The sequence below is a fragment of the Gekko japonicus genome, unplaced genomic scaffold (genome assembly GCF_001447785.1).
Source record: "Gekko japonicus isolate JY-2015 unplaced genomic scaffold, Gekko_japonicus_V1.1 scaffold280, whole genome shotgun sequence".
In the NCBI taxonomy this organism is placed as follows: Eukaryota; Metazoa; Chordata; class Lepidosauria; order Squamata; family Gekkonidae; genus Gekko; species Gekko japonicus.
This window is the reverse complement of record NW_015173130.1, coordinates 1,059,790-1,073,633: the sequence shown is the minus strand read 5'-3', so window position 1 is coordinate 1,073,633 and position 13,844 is coordinate 1,059,790. Positions and strand designations below refer to the sequence as shown.

General features: G+C 44.6%; 1 protein-coding gene across 1 annotated transcript; it reads right to left on the bottom strand.

Annotated features, from left to right (window-relative positions):
- Window positions 1–1,542: 1,542 nt before the first annotated feature.
- Window positions 1,543–13,524, bottom strand: SPIC (Spi-C transcription factor (Spi-1/PU.1 related)). Its single transcript, XM_015422086.1, has 5 exons — window positions 13,390–13,524; window positions 8,145–8,256; window positions 5,005–5,114; window positions 3,630–3,741; window positions 1,543–1,985 (listed from the first exon to the last, which is right to left on the bottom strand). Exons 1-5 carry the CDS (start codon window positions 13,522–13,524, stop codon window positions 1,543–1,545), a joined length of 912 nt encoding a protein of 303 aa, XP_015277572.1.
- Window positions 13,525–13,844: the final 320 nt, after the last annotated feature.

The following is a 13,844-nucleotide window of genomic DNA, read 5'->3' as shown; positions in this document are numbered from 1 at the left end:
TTTGTACATTTTGGTAACTGCTGTCTATTCTTTAATCTCATTTTTTAAAAAGTCCCATATAATACGAGACTCTTATTTCCTTTTGTAAGACATGATATGCACTAAGGAATCTGAAACAAGCCTGTTACACAAAGTGGTATTTAATGTAATATACACACAGTGATATTTTATATATCTTAAAGCATTTATACCCTGCCATTCTTTGTGGTAGGAGCTGCGGTGGCTCAAGTGGTTAAGACGCTGAACTGCAGGCTGTGGAAGGTCAGTAGTTCAGCAGTTCGCGACCCGGGTTGCCGCATGACGGAGTGAGCTCCCGTCTCTAGTTCCAGCTCCTGCCAACCTAGCAGTTCGAAAGCAAGAAATTGCAAGTAGATAAATAGGTACCACTTTGGTGGGAAGGTAACAGCGTTCCGTGCACCTTGGTGTTTAGTCATGCCGGCCACATGACCACGGAAATGTCTTCAGACAGCGCTGGCTCTTCGGCTTTGAAATGGAGATGAGCACCGCAACCCTAGAGTCGGACTCGACTGACTTTCAAGCAAGGGAACCTTTACCTTTTTATTCTTTGTGGTTCAAGGTGGCTTACAATAAAAGCTAACAGACATTTCCTGTTAAAACCATAACGAAATAAGAAACCCCAAATCTCTTTCTCTCCTTCCCCTCCTTAAAAGGTTCTTGCCATTCATCTCAGGTTGCCAACCTCCAAGTAGTGTTTGGAGATCTCCTCGGATTACAACTGATCTCCAGGCAACAGAGATAAATTCACCTGGAAAAAATGGCTGGCTTGGAAGGCGGACTTGATGACATTATACCCCACTGAAGTTTCTCCTCAGGCTCCACCCCCAAAACCTCCAGATATTTCCCAACCCAGAGCTGGCAACTCTATATTCAAGGCCTCCCTCCTCAAAAGCCCTGGCAAAGAAGCAGGCCTTGAAGCCACCTCCCGAAGATGTCCCAGGAGGAGGCTCTCCTTACCGAACACCCTGCGCAGAAGATCATAGAACCGTACTGATTCTTGATACTTCTTATGCCTAGGAAGTTCAGAGATGTTACATATGCATTTCCACAGATAACATAACCCCAAATCTTACAACAAATGGAAGTAATCCTAAACATACTTATTGGGTGTGTAAGTCCCATTCATAGCAGTGGGTTCTGCTTCTAATTAAGCTTGTTTAGGATCTTGCTATAAATTGGAAGAGAGTTCCATTTAAATCCTTGGGATACCTCCAAAGGAAAGGTATTAAAAAGTCTGTTTGTGTCTGTGTGGATGTGTTCTTACAGTAGACTTCCCCCTATCTGGCTCCCCCATGCTCCCCTTTTTTTCTTTTAGGAGGTCTGAACATTTCCATTACCATTCCAGCTTAGTCTATAGAAGAGGTGGGGTGAATCTGAAACTTTGCTTATTATTTTCAGATTTAATGGTGTAAAGAGTAAGGGAATAAAAAGCGTGTGCATGCATGATCTCAAAAGAGAGGAAAAATGTGTATATAATCAGAGTAGGGCCTTGTGGGTCTTCTCTCTAATTACTAAGATCCATTATCAGAAAGGACTTCTGTTACTGCTAGCCGGATATAGCTCATGGCCGTTGTTGCAAGAGTAATAGTGGTAAGAGAGCCAGTCCTCTGCATAGGGGCACCCTTGGTCAGGATGGGTGTATTGGCCAACTTCCATACCCTTTTCCAGAAAGTAAGCTGGAGACAACCTTTGCAAGACCATAGGCCCAAACTGATAAGTCAGCTTTCTCCGGATTTTAACTATTTCCCCTGTTTTCCCATAATTCCTCAGGGCTCTGGCCATTTTCTGGTAGGTCATGATCTTACGGTTTCCCTTGCGCTCCCCCCAGAGCTCTGCCAGTCTTTCCTTGTTTTTGGAGATGAACTGGAAGACCCCGTTGCGTTTGTCGATCCATTGAATGCAGTTAGCCATGTCTGGGTTATGAAGAGACTCATGAAGATATTCAAAGAGGCGCAGTTTTTTCCTGCCTATCAGGAAACAAAGCAAATGAAACAGACCATATATTTATACTTAAATCTCCTAAATCTATTTTGAAATCTGTATTGAGAATCAGTGGGAATTGCCAGTAGAGTCTGGATCCAAACGCTTGTGATGTTAAACTTTTATCTTTTTATTTACCTCTCCCCTTTATATTTTAAAAATTTCTAGCAAACTTGGGGTACCCAAAAATATCTGCAGGTTTAAAAAAAATCTTTACCAAAATATTAGAGCCACCTATATAACGCTGATATGTAACCATTTCCCAGAGTGGAATATCAGATTTTATCTAGACAAGCTCTTAGCTGATAGAGACCAAAAGATTACCCTAAATGTAGCAAAATTTGCTAGACAAGCTATAAGACCCCGGAAGCAATTTGTAGGGGGAAGCATCTCATTGGCTTATTGCTGGAACTCAGACCTGATTTTTATTTTTACATGTTTCAGTCTGAATGTATATTTTACTCACATTGTGTATGTTATTTAATTAGTCTTTGATCATATTAAACTCTTCTTGTTGTTGTTGTCACAGGGATTTTTTTAAAAATCTGCTCAAGGAGGTTATGCATGCTATTAGAGATATGATTCCAGAATCTAGTTAGGCTTTCTTAACTATGGTTTGGTGTGATGTTTAAGTTAGTTTTTATTTGTGTAACTTATATCTTATATAACATGTTTTATATCTTATAACTTATCTACAGATAAAGACTAATATATACATTGCTTAAATGTCACTTTAACTGTCCTAGCTCCTTCAAAAGGATCCTTGGAATTTTAGTGTGATACCACGCAGAGAATTCTCTGTTACAGATCCCCTGGTTACCTTAGGGTTGCCAACCTTCAGAAACTGGCTGAAGATCTCCTGGGATTACAGCTGATCTCCAGGTGACAGAGATCTATTCACTTGGAGAAAATGGCTGCTTTGGAAAGTGGACAGCATGGCATTGTACCCCATTGAAGTCCCCTCCCCAAACCCCACCCTCCTCAGGCTCCACCCCCAAAATCTCCAGGTAGTTCCCAACCTGGAGCTGGGCACCCTAGGTTACTCACAGAACCAGAACACCACTAGTTGGAGAAGAAATTATTGTTAGACTGAAACTGGTTTATAGTTTCATCATAAAGCTGTTCTCCTAAGGAGTTTTCTTTTGGCAAGACTCCTGTGAGAACGATCCATGCACAAAACACATTGGCAGAATTGAAAGTCTATACTTTTTTACCAGAGAAAATCCATGAGTGGGAGCTGGAAGGACCAGTAACTTTTGCTCATTTAGTCCACACTGAAATATCCTGAAGATTAACAGCTAAACAGAATCTGTCTAATAGCATCCCCATGAAGGAAAACAAGGCTTCTGTAATGGACTCTAGGCCCAAGAAGTACAGAAGAAAGAATGGGGATATGACATATGAACATGCCATGCATCAGAAATGGAATTCAAAGCCAAATAGGGTGTACCTCAGAGTAAATATACAATATACATACACCTTCGCTAAGAAGAGTGCTTGGAAAGCCTAATATAGCCAAAAGCAAATATAAATTCTTTTTCCTGATACAAGTGAATGCAGTAAAAGGAGTCCAGTCTTTCCTAAGAATAATCTGGGAACAAACCAATGCATATATGCAAATTTGTACACACCTTTGTCTCCTTTCTGCTGAAGAGGAGTAGCAGAACAAATCTCTTGAGTTTCTGGAACGGTCTGCAGGGCCTGGTAGACAGTACAGTCTGGATGTATGTTGGCTTCAATATTCTTCCAAAAATTGATAACAGGGTTGTAAGGAAATTTGAAAAGAAAGTACATCAGAAGTCTGTCCTCTGGAGTAGGTGAGTTGTAAAGGCAGATTTGAAGGAAGGAAGAGAGGCGGCATCATACAGGTGTTTTGGGAGGCGGTTCCAGGCAATAAATAGAGGAGGGAGTCTTTTCAGGGAGTAGGAGACCTATTTACACATCTACACAGCAGAATGAGGTAGTAGAATCTTGTGGTCGTAGGCTGCAGAAAGAAGCAACCCAGGTGCATTGTGTATTTAATACTAATGATCTCAGTTGGCTGGTAGTGCTTCTGTGGAAACTGTGTATCCACAGATATTGTTGAGCTGTTTTGTGGATTTCGGTCTAGCACGAATCATGATATCACTCAGGGGAAATTCTGTGAAGGTGCAGCAAGTCCTTCAAAAAAGTCATGATATGAATAGAAGAAAGGCAAAGAATGCTGGGTAAAGTTAGTAGTGTTGCCACACTCCTGGTGGGGCCTGGAGTTCACACAGAATTACAACTGATCTCCACTCTACAGAGATTTGGTACCTTGGAGGCAGTTTCGGAGGGTGGACTCTATGGTATCACATCCCCACTGAGCTTCCTTCCCTCCCTAGGTGCCACGCTCCCCTGGTTCTTCCACCAAATCTCCAGGAATTTCTCAAACTAGAGTTGGCAACTTTAACTGTAAGTGGGTCTCTGATTATGATTAACATTTCTTTTGACCCACCAAGATTGACTTCTATGCCTACCAATTACACCTGGTCTCCCCAGGCAATGGTTTAACCATTCTAATGGACACTTTAAGCTCTCCAGTACATATGCAATGCAAATATTTTCCATCTAGGGTTGCCAGACCAGTGCTGGCACTGTCAAGAGATTGCAGGAGGTGTGGACCTATGTGATTGGCATCGTGCTGATGCTGTGACACCACTTCCAACATGAACTGAAAGTGACATCTCCATATTGGTGCAATACTCTAAGATACACTGAAAACATTATGGTTTCACCATAGAGTTTTGGATGAATCCTAGAGTGTTGCACTGATGCAATTACATCACTTCCAGTTTGCACCAGAAGGGATATTGCCAGCACTGAATTGCCCCCCGTTTCCCCCTGCCACAATGGCAGGGAGCAGGGTTTCAGGGCAGGAGGTTTCCCACTAGAACCACCCTATGGTTTCTAGTAACTGAGATAGTCAGAACAATACAACACATTACAAAAATTACTTTTCTCAGTTTAATACTGAAGTTCACTTACTACTGTATTCTTCCAGCTACAGAGTGGTTTTTCTGTGAACGACTCTGTCAAGTGACTTGAATTGGTTCTGATGTGAAGGTGATGATAAGTCAAGCAGTTGTTATAATCTACTTGAAAAGGGGATAAAGAATACATAAAATATCTGTGGGATCTAGGGTAACAAGGACATACTTTCAAAAGAACCTGGACAAGACTAGTGTGTTTTTATTCTTCCAGATCAATTCAGTTTTTCTGTATTAGGCCTGGTTTAATTTTTAACAATTTCCTCTTGTTGTTTTTATCCCCAGGAGCTGTCCTCCAGGTCAGTGGCATAATCTAAAACTGAGTTTTGGAAATTATCTGCACATATCTACTTGCTGAAAATGCACAACTGTACGAATCGAAGAATACCCAAGTATGACTTGCAAAGGGGATCCATATGTTAAAAACTTTCGATGTTAGAGATTCTTGCTGGAAAATCTTGTGGTATGGTAACTCTTTGACAGACCAACAAAGGTTTATTCAAGGTATGAGCTTCTGTGCGCAAGGCACACTTTTTCAAAAACATTGGAATGGTAGATGAGGTTCTAAACTTATAGGCAGGGATTTAACAGCAAATTAACATGTCACATGGTGATGTTTAAGTTATGCAAAGTGAAAAACTAAATAAGTTAAGGTTATAAGGTCAACATTTGTAAAGCAATAAATATTTCAAAGTATCAGATAAATGTCTAAAGGTTTTTTCTAATTGTGGGAAGCAACAGAATCTTAATTATCTCCTCTCAGACATGGAGGGCACTTAACAGCATATTTTGAGCTGGATGTAATGCTGTCAGCAGACATCCCTTCAGTATTCTAATATACTATTCTGAAAAAGAAATACCCTAAAATACAGAGGATTTATAGTCCTTCTTGTTGAGAACACATATGTGAGGACTATGTAATGGGATAAAAATCCAGTAGCCCTGTTGAGTCCTGGGGAGGTTTTTGTTCCACTGGACTCTAAATTTGTTCTACTGCTTCAAACCAACACGGCTGACCATCTGGATCTTTTGACATGCAGTCATGTGTGTGAAAGCCGTTCATGTGAAGCAGCTGCAATGGTTTCAGTTCTGACACCAGGAACTCCCCCCCCCCCCCAAAAAAGTAAAAAAAAGGTACAATTGAAATAGCTGCAGCTGGCACATTGCACAGTCCCACCTGTACCTATTCGCACATAACAAAGTTTTAGAGAACATCCACGCCTGAGAACCCATAAATGAACTCGGACAACGGAGCCATTTGTGACTGAAAACTACAACGTGAGACTTTCCAGTGCCCTATTCTAAACTATGGAGTCCCCTGATGTTTGTGCCCAGGGCGGGTATCAGCCTAACCCGAGGTGGGGCAGCTGCCAGGGCCCAGGACTTCAGGTGGGGCTGACTGCTGCTGATCCCCACCCAGGCCGCCACTTTTCTCCATGCCCTTCCCCGTCTGTTTGCTTGAAGTGCTCTACCACCCCCGTGCTCCCGGATGCCCAGCATCTTTGGGAAAGGGGATGTGAGTGGTGCACAGTTAGGGTTCCCAAATCCCCCCGGGGGGCGGATTTCCCCCCGCTTTTGAGGCCCGGATTCCGCCCCTGTGGAATCGGGCCTGGGGGAAACCCGACCCCCGCGCATGCGCCGCCCTGATGTGACGTACAGACGCCGGGCACGCTGGGGGCGGGGCCACAGCTATTTGAGGGGAAAACATAGAGTTTTCCCCTCAAACGGCTGCCATTTGGCTTCGCGCGCACACACACCCTCCAGACGCCAGGCAGGAGCCCCCTGCCGCCAGGTAAGATTCATTTGGCCAACCCTATGCACAGTGGTGGCACTCCTGGTAGCCAGGGCAACAGTACTCCCAGCTGCATATACTAGTCGATGCTGGAATTAATATTACTTGAAGTGTGGCTGGAGTCTTTCCCCCCAAAACGAATGACAGAAACAATCTCTTTATTATTGGCTGCAGCTAGAATTACTGTAGCCGCTGGATGGAAATCAGTCTCAGGCCCGTCATTAGACCTATGGTATGATAAGCTTTGGATGCAATTTATTATGGGGAAAATAGCAGATGGCATAGCAAATCACACTAACGAGGATTACCAAACACCATTTATATGTAAGTGGTTTCCAATAATTCAGTTTCTCTCAGAAAAGGAAGTGGTTCCCTCTTTTGCTAATGATAACTACTGGCTTTGTTTAAAGTAACATATAGGTTAAAGCTACTAACCCATCAATGAACTGTTGTCAGCAGCAAGATAGATGTTATGTTAATGAGCAGATCTGATGCCTTTCCCATATTAAAATTAATTTATACTAAAATACAGAGAGCTGGGACTGAGCACTAGAGCACCCAGGACAAGGACTCTATTGGATGAAGCACAAGAATACCATATAAAACTGCTTCCTTGCACCAACTGATTTCCTTCCTGGCTATAATATATAGAAGCAGAGCCAGCATGGTGTAGTGGTTAAGAGTGATGGACTCTTATCTGGAGAACTGGGTTTGATTCCACATTTCTCTGTATGAAGCCAGCTAGGTGACCTTGGGTCAGTCACAGCTCTTTCAGAGCTCTCTCAGCCCCCAAAATAAGTCTAGCTCACCACCTAGTGGTGCATAATGCTAAAAGAACAAGAACTTCAGGTTGCCAGGTAATCTTAGGATCTCCTGGCTATACTACACACAATGCCATACGATAATAATAATTATTGTATAGAAGGACTGTCTATATTCAAATGGCCTTCCTAAGCAGAAGTACTCCCTTCTAATACCATTGAATTCTGGGGCGCTTATGAGAAGGAGGGACACAGATTCCCTCTAGCAGGGAGAACAGCCTCACACAATGAGAATCTCTGTCACCCTGGGACTCACAGATGTACCTGCACTCTTTCTTGTTAACTATACCGGCTGTTTGTTATAACTTCATTTTGCATATTAATCATTTGCACTCAGGCAGAGTTTTGTTGTGTTGAGGCAGGGCAGTACAATCTTGTTCTTTGCATTATATATATCAGGGTTTTTTATGCCGAATGCATTGACTATGAAAAAGGATCAATACCCCGTCTGCATGAAAATATGCTGACAACTAGAAAATACAGAAGAATGTACAATAATCAACACGAATGCGGGGTTTTTTTTACCTGGTTCATAACCAAAATCACTGCTGGACTCCTGTTGTAACAACTCCAAGGCATCTTCAAGGGCTTGTCCGAACACATCTTGGTCTGTAAAACTCTGTGAGGATAGGCATTTCTTTGAGGTTGCAATTAATCAGAAATTCTGCTTCAATAACGGAACATTCCATAACTGCCAAATGTATTTCCGGAATACAAAAATATATTCATTCGGTGGACAGAATTGGAAGAACTACTTTAGGAGAGGGTCAGGGTGCCCAATGGGATTTTGCCTTTCCCCCTTTCCTGTGCTTTATGACATTTGAAACCATCCTAAGATTCAGTAGCAGTTTGTCATAGGGCATGGCTGTCTAGTGTTCAACCCAGATATTGGTGGGAATGACTGTAACCAAAGAGTCTCCTCCACCCCCACCCCCCACCTCCATATCCTTATCTGCTCTGTTCCTGGATAGACTTGGGAGGAATGGGTGCTGCCAGGGAGGGCTGTTCATTGCTCACCCCCCCCCCATGACTTGGCATTAACTACAAGGAGGCTTTATAAAGGAACACAAAAACTGGGAGTGAACATTATAGCTTGTAGACTTACCATTTTTAAAAACAACTGATCTTCCAGCCTGTGTGAAACCAAAACAGCTCATTTAGATCATTCATCCAAAACTAACCCCCATTTTATCCTCAAACCAACAACCCTGTGAGAGAGGTCAGACTGAGCTGGTGACTGGTTCAAGGTCACCCAGCCAGCTTTGATGGCAGAATGGATTTGAACCCAGGTCCTCCAGATCCTAGTATGATGCTTTAACCACTACACCACAGTGGCCCCACTGGTGGACCTCCTGATGGCACCTGGTATTTTTGGCCACTGTGTGACAGAGTGTTGGACTGGATGGGCTTGATCCAACATTGGCTTCTCTTATGTTCTTATGAATAAGGATTACAGGGTAAAGTGTGTTTATAATTTTGAAAATTCAAAGTAAATTACCTATTACACTACCTTCCCGAGTCTTGGCTTTCATTATTCATTGAGTGATTCATTTAAATTATACTTATTGTTCCATTGAAGCACAGCATGTTACTTTCATTTAATCTGTATGCTGCTGCATTATATCCATAATGATACATCAAAAGGTTTTCAGAGAACTGTTGCAATTATAATTAAATAGTTATTACCTTAATGGAAGAAATACCCAGAGATAACATTGTGACAACCTTGGGTATTTAGCTTTCTCCGTTCTGGATGTAACACCATGCTTTACTATATTAGTATCTATACAAAGATATTTCCAAGTAGGGCACTTTATTGACATTAACCATAGTTTCCTTGTCAGTCAATCTGACACAAGATGTAGGGAGCAATACTACGCAGATCTACTCAGAAGTAAGTCCTATGTTATTCAGTGGGGCTTACTACCAGGAAAGTGTTGTTGGGAGTGCAGCTGCAGCACAGGAAAGCAGGACGAACAGATAAAAAAGAGGGCAGCTGTGGTTGCCAGACCTGGGTGAGGAAATTCCGGGAGATTTTGGGGGTGGAGCCTGGGGAGGGTGGGTACCTCAGCTGGGTCCAATGCCATGGAGTACACCTTCCACAGCAGCCATTTTCTACAGGGGAACTGATCTCTGTCGTCTGGAGATCAATTGTAATAGTGGAAGATCTCCAGGCCCCACCTGGAGGATGGCAACCCTAGGCAGGACTCATATGCCATTAATAGTTTTGCAGTTCCTGGGATCCAAGATCACTGCAGACGGTGACTGCAGCCATGAAATTAAAAGACGCCTGCTTCTTGGGAGGAAAGGGATGGCAAACCTAGACAGCATAAGAAAAAGTAGAGGCATCACCCTGCCAACAAAAGTCCGTATGGTCAAAGCAATGGTATTCCCAGTAGACTGTATGACTGTGAGAGTTGGACCATAAGGAAGGCTGAGTGCTGAAGAATAGATGCTTTTGAATTATGGTGCTGGAGAAGACTCTTGAGAGTCCCCTGGACTACAAAGAGATCAAATCAGTCAATCCTAAAAGAAATCAACCCTGACTGTTTCCTGGAAGGCCAGATACTGAAGTTGAAGCTCAAATACTTTGGCCACCAAATGAGAAGGGAGCACTCACTGGAGAAGACCCTGATGCTGGGAAAGACTGAAGGTCAAAGAAGACGGGGATGGCAAAGGATGAGGTGGTTAGACAGTGTTATCAACGCAACAGACATGAAATTAAGCAAACTCCAGAGGACGGTGGAAGACAGGAGGGCCTGGCGTGATGTGGTCCATGGGGTCACAAAAAGCTGGACTTGACTGTGTGACTGAACAACAACAACAAGATAAGGAAATGTTAGCAATGCTGCATTAAAGTTGCATTTCCAAAATAGCATATTCAAATACTTCGCAGCCTTTATTAGAGGTTTAATCCTGCTCTTTTTAAGTCGGAGGTGTCAAACTCATTTGTTATAAGGGCCGGAACTGATATAAACGTCACTTTGTCGGGCCAAGCCATGCGTTTTTGTAGCAGGAACTCCTTTGCATATTAGGTGACACACCCCTAATGTAGCCAAGAGCTTACAGAGCTCTTCTTAAAGTGGCTACTGTAAGCTCTTGGAGGATTGGCTAAATTAGGGGTGTGTTGCCTAATATGCAAAGGAGTTCCTGCTACAAAAAGAGCCCTGCGTGTCATAAAATGTAACACCAGGCACCAGAGATATAAACTTTATAAAGGACACCGGTAAACCCAATTAACAATATTATTTTTACTCAAAATACAAACAAAAGCAAGTGAAAAATTCCTAGCAGTGAAAGCAATTGATTTACTGGGGAACCCACAAAAGCCCCAATAGAGGTATTTAATCATATGCAAGACTAGGTTTTTTCCAAGGGATACCATAAAAGGGGGAGTACCTTACATTTCCATACATACCAGTTCCTCAAGGGCCGGATAAGAGCCCTGGACGGGCTGGTTCCAGCCCCTGGGCCTTATGTTTGACACCCCTGGTTTAAGTAATGCAGTTTTTATTGCTTTTTACAGAGTCGCAGCGAAGACATGCTGGAATTACCTGTTTAATGCATGGAGGAAAGAAGGAGGGAAAGGGGGGGGGGCAATTGTTACAGTACATTGTAATTTCATCGGCCCAAATGCTCATCACGCTTAGTGGGACTCTGTACTTTCATTTTAATGGCAGCTTTCATAGCTTTAAAAACAGAGGGGAATTTAATGCAACTTGCTTTAAGAATCTGAGGGGGGGACGGCTGCTGTTTCAAGACATTAAATTGGTGTTTCACTGGGCCCTTTGGTGCACCTAAAACATCTCTCAGGACTGAAGCCACAATCCACTAATCTTTTGTATAGGCACAGACTGTTCAGAAAGGCTCACTGATCATGATCGAATGGATTCAAACATTACAGGCGACGAGGGCTGCCAACCACCAGGTGGCACCTGGGGATCGCTTGCTATTACAGTTGATCTCCAGATGACCAAGATCAGTTTCCCTGGAGAAAATGGCTGCTTTGGAGGGAAGACTCTGTGGCACTGCACCCGGCTGAGGTCCCTCCCCTCCCCAAGCCCCTCCCTCCCAAGCCTCCACCTCCAAAATATCCAGGTATGTCTTAACCCAGAGCTGGCAGCCCCACAGGGGGCACAGGTTGGGTCTGTGTAACAGTCAGTTGTGAGTTGCAGGTTGTGCAGGAGGGGCACCTGCTCTGGATCAGGACGGCAGCATGCTAATGATCTGAAAACCCATAAAATCTAAACCAAGCAACCATGATAAAACTACAGCCAAATCATTGCAGGAAAGCAATAAAACAATGACTGATTAACTGTACCATTCTATATGGCTTGGGACCAGCATATCTTAAGGATGGCCTAATCTTATATGAACCTCCCGAAAAGGGTTGCCAGACTCCTGGTCTGGGTGGGGTTTCCCTGATTTCTGGGGTTCCAGCCTGCTGCTGGCTGTCGAGTAGTCCTGCCATGAGGTTATTTTCCCTTCTGCTGGAATGTGCTTTGCTCTGCAGCTGGGTTTCGGTTTTGCTCCTTATCTGTCTGCTGGCCTTGACCACTCATTGCTTGGGCGGGAATGCCTCCGATTCTCCCGCTCACCCCTGTACTGTTAAACAGTTCCATGCGTTTTGTATTCATTGCTTATTGGCCTCTAGGTGTCAGGGGGTATTGTATGAACCCACTATATTTACTATTGCCATTTTGTATGCGTCATTCCTGACTCAAAGAGTCCAAGTCGACTTCACCTTACTCTGATCAATAAAGCTGAATCTAGTTAAGAACCTGCTGTTGATACTGAGTCATTGAAGTACCTGACACTGGCCAGCTGGCCAGTCGGGGAAGCCCCTCCCCCAAACAGACATGTTGCGTGTTGACATCGTCAGCATGATGACATCACATGGAAGTGACATCATCACACCGGGGGCATCACATGGCAACACTCTACATTTTGGCCTCAGGTTAAATGGCAACTTCAGAAGGCAGACTCTAGGCATCACATCTTCGCTGAACTCCCTCCACTCCTCAAACTCTGCCACATCTTCCAAAATCTCCAGAAATTTCCCAAGGAGGGAGGTGAAAAGTACTGGGTTCGCCGCATGGAGGACTCGGACGACGACATGCGTTTGCACATGTTTATTGTACTTAACATCGAAACTGCAAAACGGCCCTGCAAGGACAACTATATACACACCCACCCAGCACACCCACAGTCCCATTGGGGGTTTGAATTTCGAAACATCGAAACTGCAAAACGGCCCTGCAAGGACAACTATATACACACCCACCCAGCACACCCACAGTCCCATTGGGGGCTTTGAATCTCCCGCCATAGTTCCTATTGGTCTGTGCTGGGGGAACTAGGATCCTCAGTTCCTATTGTCTTGAGGAGCTAAGCTCCTGCCTGTAGCCACGGACCCCTGCTGGCGGTCCGCATACATAACAGGAGGAGTTGGCAACTGTCCTCTTGTCAGCCCTCCATGCCACAGGAAAGCTGCTCATGTAGGTCAGGGACCCTTAGGAACAGAATGGATGAAGCTCAATAGGAAATCCCTCCCTCCCTCACCTCTTGTGCCAATTCTGTGATTGAAGCAAAAGCTCGTACAAGCAGTGTGTGTTAGATGAAGATGGGTTAGTCAATCTGTAGCAGCAGAAAAGCATGCAGTAGCACCTTAAAGACTAACAAAATTTCTTGTAGGGTATGAGCTTCTGTGAGTCACTGCTCATTTCTTCAACACTGAAGAAGTGAGCCAGTGACTCACAAAAGCTCATACCTTACAACAACTTCCCCAGTGCGCCGTGAGCCCCGGACCGATGCCCCCCTCCGCCACTTGCTCACTCGCTTGCTCACCCAGATGCTGCAGGAGCAAGAGCGCCACGGCGGCCAGCAGCACCCCGCTGCAGCCCATCGTGCCTCCCCACACCCGGCCACAGTGCCGAGCGGCCACCCAGCCAGAGAGCCGCAGAAAAGCCCCGTGTCCCCAGGCCCCGCCCCGGGAGACGACGGAGCCCGGCCCTGCTCAGCCCCGTGCTCGCTCGCCCACCGCCTGGAGGGAGCCTCGCCCCGGCAGTGCCCGGGCTGGAGCGAGAGTCGGGGGGGGGGTTGGCTTCCAGCTGCGAGCTCTGCAGTGCAGTGGTCGGCCGGAAAGCGAGGCTCAGAGCACATAAAAAGAAGAAGAAAACAGACACTCCTCTCCTGCAGGTTCCCAAAGCTACTGGGTGGGAGAAG

What these genes read in the sequence shown, in the direction of transcription:
- SPIC (XM_015422086.1), bottom strand. Translation starts at nt 13,524, where the DNA reads ATGGGCTGCAGCGGGGTGCTGCTGGCCGCCGTGGCGCTCTTGCTCCTG. An exon ending in ACTGGGGAAGTTGTTGTAAG is followed by an intron (nt 8,257 to 13,389) that starts GTATGAGCTTTT and finishes GCAACCTCAAAG; the next exon opens with AAATGCCTATCCTCACAGAG. An exon ending in TGATTTTGGTTATGAACCAG is followed by an intron (nt 5,115 to 8,144) that starts GTAAAAAAAACC and finishes CCCCTTTTCAAG; the next exon opens with TAGATTATAACAACTGCTTG.